This window comes from Gambusia affinis, linkage group LG01 (assembly GCF_019740435.1).
Source record: "Gambusia affinis linkage group LG01, SWU_Gaff_1.0, whole genome shotgun sequence".
NCBI classification, from domain to species: Eukaryota; Metazoa; Chordata; class Actinopteri; order Cyprinodontiformes; family Poeciliidae; genus Gambusia; species Gambusia affinis.
The window spans coordinates 42,473,233-42,485,583 of NC_057868.1; the positions used below are offsets into that span (position 1 = coordinate 42,473,233).

Genomic DNA, 12,351 nt, shown 5'->3' on the forward strand with positions numbered 1-12,351 from the left:
AATGTTGTTTTGATCTCCAGTCAAGGCTTGGCCCTGTTATGTTGATGTCAAAGAAAGAAAATTAGAGAAGTCTGCAGAGTCCTCGAAGGTCCTTGTGCAAGAAAAATGACAGATTTGCTTAAGTTTCACCTCAACGGAGGGGGGGTTGAAGGTCACAGTGAGAGAAGGCTGAATCAACATTTGGTGTTTCTTTTTGACCCGCTTTCTTTTATCTCCTCTTCTCCATGTCCTGAAAGACAGTATTTTTATGAATTATTTATCCATGTTGGAAAATGTTAAACTTGTGATGTCCTTGTCCTGAGTCTTATCTCCAAGGGCATCATAAAAAGCTGCAAAGGGGAAAAAAAATACATGAAAGTAACAGACGGTATGGTGGTAAAATAGCCTCCCACAGCATTTAATTCCTACTACATGCAAATGTAGTAGGAGAAAAGACCTCTCTCTCTCTGATATTGGATGTGTTTGACTCTCATTGCATGTCTTCTTTATCATTTACAATAGATACAGTAGAGATGTAGAGATAAGTGATGTAAACATACTTGTTTAAGCAGATTTGATACACACTTAAACATGAGGTAAAATCCCAAAGATGTAAATGTATGCACATAAATAGCAGACAAACTTGCTTTAATCTTTTTCATCATTAACACTCTTCATACCACCATTTTATACCCCACTACCGCACACATGAGGTTCTCATCCATTGCATATTACTTTATTTGTTTTGGTAGCTACAGTATTTTTGATGGAGTATATGGAGGTAATAAAAATGGTCTCAGATAATCATAGGATGTCCAAATCTTGTGCAAAATTGTGTTTAGTTGTGCAGTCTTTCATGTTGCGCTCTATCTCCATTGATGGCGATTTTGGTCCACAGACTCTAATGAAACAGAGGAAATAATAACAGCAAAAAAAGCCAAAAGTAGCCACACAACACTTTAAGCGCCTTTTTAAAAAAAAATAAAATAAAATAATAATTTCTGAGTCTTTTGAAAGTACTGATGTGGTGAGGGGACCAGAGCTCAGCCCACTCCTGCCTTATCAAGCGAGGTTTTTACAGCCCTGCATCAGCTGATTTGTATAGCGGCAAACCTGCTTTGTGGGTCAGTGAAGTGATGTAATTATGGCATATAGTTCACGTGACCAGCCAACTCAGGATGCAAAAGTGTAAAAAAGACTCTGAAATCCAACAACAAGATTGGTGCTTTATTTTATTTTATTTATTTTTTTTTTAAAAAGGATCCTGGGAGACTTACAAAATAGATTTTATGTGCAGTGCAGATATCAATGCTGCGCAACAACCAACATATGCAGAATATAGATCGAAAACTGAGGCTAAAATTCATACTCGCACCAAATAATGTCAGATAATATTAATGAATAGAAAGAGTTTAGACAAAACATTGACTGATTTGATTAAGCTACAACATTCAGGGGAATTGGTCCTAAAAATCTGTGTAAACTTTGGCCTGCTTGTTACCATTGCAATGAATTCATTCTGCTATATTTAGTTTATTTTAAAGTTGGACATTTATTCTGATAATCTCACACCCAAGTTAACAGGGCTCTTGTTTTAATTTAAGTAGTAATTAAAAAAAACCTCTTGGGTATTTCAGCGGTAGTGAATATCTCCACGTCAGAATTCAGTGGGCCTGAAAAATCTTTCTTTTCACACATGAAATCCAATGGTGGTTGTCCTCGATCAGTCAAATCCACATGTATGATCTCTGATTTCTATAGCAAAGTGCCATATTATGAAAGGATTATGAGTGCTTCTGTTTGCTTAAATATGCAGGCATTGCTAGTCACACACCTTTAACTAATCTTTCAACTATCTGACCTACTGGATGACCAGTGAATGCAGGATGGTAAACTGTTTAATACATTGAAGCATATCGGCATGTCGTTTTTGTTAACAATAACAACCAACAACAGCAACAAATACATCCTAAAAGTCAAAGAAATGCACAAATCTTTTATAATGGGAAAAAAAATGTTGCAGACAATATTTCCAAACTAGCTCTGAGCAATAACAGTTACGGGAAGAGAAAATAGCACATCACCCCGTGATAGTAAACATACTCCTCTTTTATTATGATGATTATTTTCTCCCTAATGATAGTGCACATTATGAGACTTTTCATCCTGTCTTCAAGCCACGGTTCTACTAGTGAGCACATTGCAGCTAGGGCTCTTTTTTTTCTTTTTTTTTTTTTGCCACGTTTCTTGCCATTTGTTTGCTAAGAGTATTTGTTTTCAAGATGAATTGCTGCGCTGGCAGGCGAGATGACAGCCTACATGAAGATGATATTGAATTGATTTCTGAAATGTTGCAGAACGGACTAGTTGATGTGTACCACGAGACATGAATAATAAAAATTCTATTAAAAAGCTCTTGAATGGCTGACACTGGAATATTATTTGTGATGATTAATTTTCTTCAGTCATTATAAAAGGGAGTTGGCATCAGATTGCCTCTGACAAAATTGCTTTTCACTCCCTGGTGAATACTCTCAGTATGCTTTTTGAGAGCCTGAAACCATATTTCTCTGTGCAACATTATGTCAAGATAGGACACTGCTCGTGTATCACCTTATTAGCACCATAAAATGTTCTCCTGCTTCAACAGCTGGATACTCTGAATTTATTCCATAATGAGAAGTGGGAGATTTGTACAGTGCAGGTTTTCTGTTTATATAAACAAAATTGCCACAGTAATTATGGGGTTATAAAATAACAACTAAGTGACTCTCTGTGGTGTGTTTTTCCACGTAATGAATTTGATTCACTGTTTTTATTTTATTTTTTAGTTTTTTTAAGGCGTGCAGGCTGACAGTTTGTTGCTTCAAAGCTGTCAAAATTTCTGAAGCAAATGATTCCGTGTAGCAGCTGTTGTTTTCTAACTAATTAATTTGCTCCGTACGATTGTACCGATCAAATTCTTTACACTTTTCCAAGTGCGACAATTTGCATTTCTAATTATTTTTATTTGCAGCACAAAACACTCCTAACTAACTGCTGCAGTTCTGTGTCTGCAAAGGCTGCAAACTCGAGTGTAAACATCACAAATAAACAGGTGCATTTAAAACTAATTAGAGAGTTTCCATATTTTAGTCTGGAACATATTTGGTAAGATGTTTGACAAAAGTTCATTTTTTTGTTTTTTATTAACTTTGTTTATTCCTTGGAGATAAAAGAACACAGACAATCCTCCTTATGTTTCGACATGTAACAGTTTAAATATAGAACGCATTTTAAAATGTAATCTGGTTTTAATTTGAATGCAACATAGTTCTCTATGTTCTGTTTTGTCAGAAATTTTGAAACTACGGCTGAGCAAATTGGAGATGCTGTGACCATTTTCCAGTTCAGATTTTAGCCAGATTTAATTTCTTTTTAAGCCCTTTAAACACATTTTGAAAGAAGAAACACATTTCTTCTAATTTCTGGGTGAATTTAAAATTCGATTATGAATAGAATATTTCACAAAGCAATGATTTTTCAATGAAATAGCCCAAAATCTCTCATACTGTTCAGAGACAGAGCGCTATAGCTCTCTGTGTCACTGAAAATCTATGAGTACAGTAAATTTCTCCACTTAATGGGACATAGATATCTAGAAGTATAACCGTGTTCAAATAAATCACATTATATTTCATTTATTCCTTATCAAAATAGATTGGAGCTCACACTTTTTTGCAAAGACAAAATGTGGCAGCGCCCCGTATCATAGGATGATAAATGGTTTTCAACAAAATATCTTTAAAACAAAAAGGAAAAAGCACAAATTTTCTTTTATGCGCAGATTTTTAAGTTATTTATTCTTTCAGGATCCTCTAGAGATATTTCTGTGATTGGTCATTAATTTTTCACAGCAGGGCCAGAAGTGATGTCAAACTGCGTGTGTCAAAGAGAGAGAAGCTGGTCTTACACAGCTCTGCAATAAAACAGGATTTCAATAATATTTCAAAACAAAGACCCCATTTCTCACTTAGAAACCATTTCCACACCAGCATTTTGTCGTCAGCGCAACCTGTTAGCGCTTGCACATGGTACCATCAGAAATAGATTACATTTTTCCGTTTTCAACCATCTGATTGGGTAATCACCCAATTCCAGTTTTTCAGCACATCTCTGCTTACAATAGTCTATTTGAGTGATCAAATCATTTTCCTCCTGCTCTTGTTCATCTATATTGTGCTCAAAAATGCCTTGGTTGCGAACCTGACAATAAAAGAACAGGTACGGGTTTTTCTGAGTTCACTCCCCGCTGTTTTATCTTGTTTCAGAGCTACTCCAGTCAGGGCAGAGGCAGCGGCGGCGGTGGAGGCGGAGGAGGAGGAGGAGGAGGAGGAGGGGGCACAGGGGACGAAGACTACGAGATTCCCCCCATCACGCCTCCAAACCACGTCGACCCTTCTCTACTTCACCTCGTAGAGCACGAGTCGGGCTACCCCTTCCACTCTCTGCCTCACAACGGCTTGCTCAACACCTACTCCTATCCCGAGCTGCCTGCCCTCATGATGTCCAACATGCTGGGTCAGGACACTCACCTCCTCTCTGGGCCTATGCACTCGGTGAGTTGGTTCCCCTCCCTCCATCCCCCCATTCCTCATTTTAGCTGTGGGCCTTTACGCGAGTCAAGAACTGTGCTACAGTTTAGAATCAGACTTTACCATCAGGGCATTGGAAGTCAGCCAGCCAGTCTGAAACACTGACATGTTCCTTTAATAGAAAGTTTGGTCTGTTTGCAAGTCTTGAAGAGATTTAAACAGAAAATTATAAAATCTCCAGCATTTTATTCAATACTTGTAAACGACGGTGCAAAAAAAATGTACGTGTCAAAGAGTCAAATTGTTCAGTTGAAGGCCAAAGACGAAGATTAGATAAACTCTGTAAACGGCACCCTGCTAATAAGAGAGAGAGACCAGCTTCCTCCTTAGAACGCTGACCTTGACGGCGGAGCTTCTCAAATTCATACCCAGAAAAAAGTCTCCAGAAAAACAGGAGAAACAACACTCCGCTCTACATATTTCATCGGGATAGCTGGGTAGCGGGTTTCGAACCAAACATCTTGATGGGAATGCGGGATATCCCATGTCAGCTACTTTTTTCATTTCAAAGAGATTCGGAGTGTACTCGCTACCCGCCTCACCACCAGCACCACCGCCGACACCAGCCCTACCAGTGCAGCGACTATCTTTTATGTTAAACATGCCTCTGACCGAACATGTAAACACCTCTGGCGAACACGTTCAAAAGCTTTAATCATGGAATCGAACCAGATGAATTATAAATGGCCCCCGTGGTGAATTATTCAGCGTTATATACTTTCATCTGACATAAATATTACTTATTTCTCTCTCCCCTCCGTAATGAATATTTATGCCTTAATGTGAGTATCCCTGGTATTTATCCTCTGTTAATCAGATCTTATATGATTTTCAGAATCAAACTGCATAAATTGAAAACTCTTTTTTTTTTTTCTTTTACTGTGGGTGGTGGTGAAGGACTTTAGGATTAGGCCATTGACTATTGTATATATTAAATCCCTAGGTCATGTGAGTATGTATATAGTCGGTTTTAAAATCAAAGAAAGGTGACTAAAAAGATTGAATTGATAGAAAAGTGCAGGTGTAGATGCATCCACCATTGCAGCTTTAAGATCATGTCTGGGGTTCTTGTTCTTCACTGCACTCTTGAGCCTGGATTATTTTTTAACAAGAATTTTTTTAAAATTAGCTTTACCTATCTTCCTATTGACTCTGACCAGCTTCCCTGTCCCAAATGAAGATAATCATCACGGCAGAATGATGCTGCCACCACCACTGGTGTCACAGTGAGGATGTGGTGTTCATGGTAGTTCCATTTTTCTTTTTTTTTTTGTGCCATATTTAATGTTTTGATTGAAGCCAGAAAAGTTTTGGTCTATTTTTCCTCGAGGGAAGGCTTCGACTGGAATTTTGATGCACTGGATTTCACTTGGATGTATCCAAGTAAAATAGGCTCAATACAAATACTTGTCAGTATTTCTGAACAAACAAACAAGCAAACAACAAAAAAAAAAACACATAAAAGAAAACCATCCATCCTTCTTCAGCTTCAATTTTGTCTTACGTAATTTCAGATAATGCCTAACAACGTGCCCCATTTTGGTAAATAACTCTTTGAAGGCAAACACGGAGGGAGCAGCCGCTTCCTAAACAGCTTTTGTTTCACCTTTGCAATTATTTATTTCCAAATAGCCCTTCAGGGTAATGTTCCATTTTCTTATTTCACACCCCCTTTTCTCATAAATGAACCGTCATCGCCATAAATCACTGCACAAACAGAGACTTGCACACACTGAGAAAGGTCCAGAGATTTATGTAACACATTCATGTTTCCCACTTCCACATTTTAGTACTACTCTTGCCGAGGCTGGCTAATAATAGCTGCTATTAATATTTCCTGTTGCCTAGCAACCGCGGCAAGTAATAGCTTACTCTGGAAAAATAGATGACCGATAAGGAAGAAGGAGGGGCTGCGGAGGGCGGTGGGGGGTTCGATTCATTTATTATCTCCCGGGACAAGAGGAGCTTATTTCTGAGGCTGAGGAATTGGAAACTAGGCTGTATATTGAGAAATATTTTAAGGCAATTGGAGATGACGTTATTTTCATTTTGCTTCCATTAGGGATGTTTCATTTGATGTTTCCCCAGCAAAGTCAATTAACCTTAATTTCATACTGATAAAGGTATAATAAGGAAGATTGAATTTATGTCTGCTACATGCTTAAAGAATAATGAGTGGGGGATGGAAATAGGCTCTCAATAAAACCGGAGGTCAGAAATGAAGCAAAAAGCCCCTCTCCTCTGTTGGTATTGACTGTAGCGTGGAATAACCTCAGAAAATTGGAGGAGATAGCTAGAAAACCTGAACCCCAATCATTCAGCCGACTTCTTTTACTGATGGAAAAAAAAGACAGAAAATAAAGCAAATGAAAAGTCGACAACGTTACCTTAAGGATACACGTCTCTTCAATAGCTGCTATCCTTCAGCACACATTTAAAAGCCTCCTACAAGTACAAGCTCAGCTGGAGCAACAGATACGCTTCATCTCATGGGATGTTGTTGCTGGTTTTTGTACAACATTTAGCCCGAGGCTAAAGCTCTGTAAACTTCACCCTGCTTTGGGATTCTCTTTTTCAGCATGCATCGATCCCACAGCAAACAGAGTTAAATCATTACAGGATTGAGAGCAGTAGATTGACTATCATGCTGCAGAAATATATATATTTCTGCGTGTGTAGGGGTGTGTGTGTGCGTGCGTGTGTGTGTGTGTGTGTGTTTGTCGTTGTAGTTTTTAATGTTTCTGCTGGCTTAGAGGTGACAAAACGACAAGATCTAGAGGAAGGAAATATATATTCTTTGGTGCTATCAGTCAAATTTTCTGTTTTCTTGTAAATTTATGACTCCACAAAGAGGAAAAATATTGGCCCATTACAAATGCAACATGGAGATGCAGGTGCACCCCAATAAATTACAAAATTGCTAGCAGGAGTTAATTTATTTCTGTGATACAAATCAAAAAACAAAGCTTATGTATAGATAAACATTTTATGTATTTTTTCTGTTAATTCTGGCATTCGTTCACAGAGTGATATGTCCAAACTAACAAATAGTTGAGTGGAAGGAAAACAAAAAGAGTCCTCTTCTCAGATGAACGTAAATTTAGCAGTTCATCTGGAAATGAAGACTCCTGACAAAAGGAAGAGTGGAGTGGTGCAGAATCCGATTTGCTTCAGGTCCAGTGTGAGGTTTCCACAGCAAGTGAGGATTTAGGAAGTCGATGCATCTGATTGTGCTGGTCTGTACTTTATCACGTCTAAAATTAGCACAGCCATTTATCAGGAAATGTTGGAGCACTTCATGCTTCCCTTTGCAGTTTCGCTTTGTGGAGATGTTACACATGCAACTCCACATTGATGCAGCAATTCATGCAAACTGAGTTATAGCGGGAAGCATGATCGTTACAGAATGCTTGAAGTATGTCCCCCGCAATTGTTTTTACCATTTAATTGCAGAAATAGCTTAACATTTTGATTAAATCCTAATTACTTAAGAAGCACCTGTGTTGTATGTGCGTTAATTTTTTTCCATGTGACCCTCTTTGTTGCGGTTGCATCGTTTTCTTTATAATTCTCGCTGCCAGTTTTGAGCTTTTCAAGAGGTTCAAATTGCAGGAGTGCAGCAAGGTGGAGCCTCCGTGCTGGCATTTTAGATTATAGAGCTGTCTGTCAGAGACGCTACTGCATTCTCCCAAATGCTGACCTGTTCTGTCAGCCTCTCTGAACCGAAGCAGAAAGAGCCAAGTCCTGTATGACTGGCTGCTGTGAAATGTAGCAGCCTGCTGTGCGAGTACTCGCTGCCAAGGGAGAATTCCCGTCTCGCCCGCAGCTTTCAGTGTTTCTGTCATCTTCGGTGCCGGGGTAAAAGGTGTCACCCAGGGGTCTCATGTTCAACAAGTCTCCCTGTCGTTCAGGTTCGCGCAGCGGTGCATGCGGAGGAGGAACTTCCAGCCCCACTGAGGGAAAAAAAAAAAAAAAGAAAAAAAGTAGAAATAAATATCAGAGATCCCTTGCCAGCTGGCACTAATAAGATTTTGAGGAACAGTTAGTAGAAACAGTCCAAATGTGGAACCTTGAGGGTGCCAGTGTGTTAAATATTGAACCAGTGGACCAGCCCCTTTCTCGTTATGATCATAACGAGGCTGGTTGGAGCTGGAAGGGGGAGAAAAACCCCTGCTGCCTAAAAAGCGGCTGTCAGTTTTCATAAGTATATGGTGTAAATTAACTCGGATGACTCCTGGTGGGGATTTTGTTTTGAAATATTTGGTTCTAAATGGATATTCTTGGCAGGGTGAGGCCTGTCTAACATCTCACTACTAAGAGACTCTTAACATCCAGCTGTGTTTAAAAAACAACAACAAATTCAGCCAATTCTGGGACATGTAATACAAGCAATAATCGTAACTGGTTTGGATTTTGGTTTGGTGCTTAAGTTTTTGATTCATACAGTATCTTAAAAATAAGGTTAAGTCGGTGTCATAAAGTGCTTGTCCCTGTCTATATTATAGGCTTTTTTTTTTTGTGAAAGTAAGAAAAGGAAGTTGTTCCCGAGTCGCCATGTAATTGTTGTAATGATTGTATGAACAGAATCAACTAACTAAGATTTGCTGTTGTTGAAACGTCTGACCAAATGTCTCTAATTTCAGCTTCAACTCTGTTGGTAACTGCTTGATCTTACAATGTATTTGCACAATTTGGGCTGCAAGTTGTGCTTATTATGTGTGATGATATCCAGTTGATCATATTTCTACTTCATATTCCAGATGATGACAAAACCAATGGTCTTTATTTATAAATTAAACCATTGAAAAAAGCCCAAAAGGTTAATAAGTCAGTGTAACATATGAAATAATTGTTCCAGTTTTCCTATTGTATCTGGACCACTAAATGTTGTTGTTCTCCTTCTTTCTAAGGTACAATTGAAAGAGCCATCTTTTTTCACTGCAGGCTTTAGACCGGCGGTTTTCAAAGTGTGAGGCGCGCCTCCCCTGGGGGGCGCCAGAGCACTTTAGGGGAGGCGCGGTGCGAGGGAAAAAAATAAACCGGAAAAGCTATCTGCTTGCTGTCTACTGATGTGAGAGAAACGTCTTTTACGCACACGATCAACTCTGTGTATTTAGGAAAAAGTTGGTACTGTGGGGTGCGCGTGTGGAGCGGGGATCAGTGGAAATGTTTCCCCCCTTAGAGGATGTTTTGGCCAGTGATGTCAGTAACGTTACTGACGTCGGACCACTTTTTTCAGTAATGAGTAATCTAACGCGTTGCTATTTCAAATCGAGTAGTCTGACTACTGTTACTTATCAAAATCATTTTTGCGTTACTATCTTCTTTTGTTATTGAATCGTATTTCCTCTACTCGTCTTGTCGAGTGACCGACGTCTCTATGCGACAGAAATGTAAACAATGGAGGGAGATGCGCGTTTTGTTGGTGGAAAAACTGGAACTATTTTGAATTTCTGTCGACAAGTCCGATTATTATAAGCGGCTTTGGGCTTCATTTTTTAAAGTAAACGCAGATTTAATGAGCGGGTTGCGCCTTTTGGGCTCGTTTTGAACGTGAAGTTGCTCATTTGGGCTTGGAAATAAGCAGAGACTCACAATAAATTCCAGAATTTGTCCGTCATTAAGGTAATTTTAGTCAGTCTCTCCCTGTTCATCATTTCCTGGATGATCCGTCCCGCTGTGTCTTTGTTAATGTCAACTTAATTTATTACCTCTCAATGACATCGAGCTTCGCGTTGCGCTCCAGAAAACTGCAAACATCGAGACCAATATAAACAGCGCAATAAACGTGAAAACAGCCACGAATAAACGTGTCCGTAGTTGGCAATAGTTATAATGGCAAGTTAGCACCGTTATAATTATTAATATTACGGTAAGTGTCGCAGCCATCGGAGCTGTGGAGCTGCAGGAGGAGCTCTGTGCGCTGCGACATCAAACTCAGGGGCGTAACGCAGAATCTGGAGGCTGGGGGGAGAGGGGCTTTAAAATCCTTCTTAGAGTTTTCCAGACAACAGTGGACCACACAAATTACTCATGTTTTTTATTTTTTGTACAATCTCCTCTTCAGTTCAACCTTATCAGTGGAGACACATTGTTGATGTTACCATTATAAAATAACTTACAATTAAGTATTGGCAAAGCTCAATGTGATTTTCACAGGAGGCGGAGCGTTGTTGTTAGCAGCTGCTGAAAGTAACTAAAAAGTTACTTTCCTGCAGTTAGTTACTACTTGACTTGGAAAGTAACTTAGTTACTTTCCAAGTCAAGTAGTCAGTAATATAACTAAGTTACTTTTTCAAGGAGTAATCAGTAGTCCGATTAAAGTTACTTTTTCAAAGTAACTATGACATCACTGGTTTTGGCCAGAGCAGGGTTGAAGGTGGAGTTTTTACAACTCCACCCCCCTCCTCCCCCCGGGGGGGGGGGGCGGGGGGGGAGGCGCAGCAGGCCTTAAGCTCCTTGAAGGGGGGCTCACCCTTTCATACTTTGAAAACCCCTGCTTTAGACAGATCCCATATGACCTGTTTGCTCCGCTCCCTCTCGCTCACATCTCTGCGACGTTCCTAGATAAATCATGTTTTGTAAGAGCAGAAATATTTTCTGTCATGACTTTTCCTTTCACAAAAAAGACAGATGCCCTTCAGTGTCACATTCCACAGTGGAGGTGAACAATGTGTCTTGTAGCTGTCAAAATAAATGACAGCGAGATAATTGGTGGGGCTCTCCTGTTTCATTTATACTCAAACAAATAGGCTCCCAAAGAGAATTGCTCTTTCAAAATAGCAAGGCTTTGTTTTGTTGTTCCTTATTATTCGCGCTGCAGAATGAAGTAATGAAGATGAGCATTAACGGACTGAGCATTAAAAAACAAGCGCACATTTACTGCGAATCATGAATATTCATGACACTATATCAAATAACCTTAGGCAACTGTTACAACTAATGAATATTTAAGCCAGCATGGTTGCAAAGATTCGAATGCTGCATTATATCTGACTTTCTGGGATCAACATGTATAAGTGTAAACAATTAGGACTGACATAAACAGATTTTAATACATATCTGGAGAACAACTTTCCCGGTTGTCACATTCGCTACGGGCTATTGGCGCATCAATACGAAAAAACAAAAGGATAACAGTGTGGAAAAAAACAAACTGGTATTCTAATCCATAGAAGTGCTTAAACGATTAGTGGAACAACGGTGTAGTCAAAACATAATTTGTCAGCAGTCCTATTTCACTGAAATTCAAATTATTCTTCATTGTAAACCTTTGAAATAAACCAGTGGTATGTTGCTCAGAATTGTAAATTAGCTACTTCTCAGTTTTGAACTGTGTTTTTGGAGGAAAATCCACAGTGAATGGGGGAGATATTGGAAAATTTGTTAACTGAGATATACTGTTTGCATTTTCATATAATTCCTATATAAAGCCCAGAGCTTCTGCACATGTTAAAGTTCCTCACTGGCCACCATGAGAGGGCCTCGGCTGCTTCCTTCAGAGGGCTCCACGTCAGTGTCTCGTCCTCTTCGTCTCCACCGCAACGCTAATTAGGCCCACCACAAAGCCAGCCTGTGGGGATAATGTCCCATTATTAGAGTCATTTGTTTCAATTAGCCGCTCTGTGATTCTACAATAGCACTACGCAGCCCAGTGCAAAGAAGCCATTACTCTCATCCAAGGAACCCAACTAGGTCTGGGCCAAGAAAGTCACAGATACCTGCTTCTGCCAGCAAT

The 12,351-nt window shown here is 39.4% G+C and overlaps 1 protein-coding gene across 2 annotated transcripts in view; it reads left to right on the plus strand.

Annotated features, from left to right (window-relative positions):
- LOC122836168 (TOX high mobility group box family member 2-like) overlaps positions 1 to 12,351 on the plus strand; it is a 105,571-nt gene that overhangs the window by 69,498 nt on the left and 23,722 nt on the right. For both annotated transcript variants that reach the window (XM_044125921.1, XM_044125913.1), the window contains one exon: positions 4,290 to 4,577. In XM_044125921.1, coding sequence (XP_043981856.1) covers positions 4,290 to 4,577 — 288 coding nt within the window. The remainder of the gene's footprint in view (positions 1 to 4,289; positions 4,578 to 12,351) is intronic.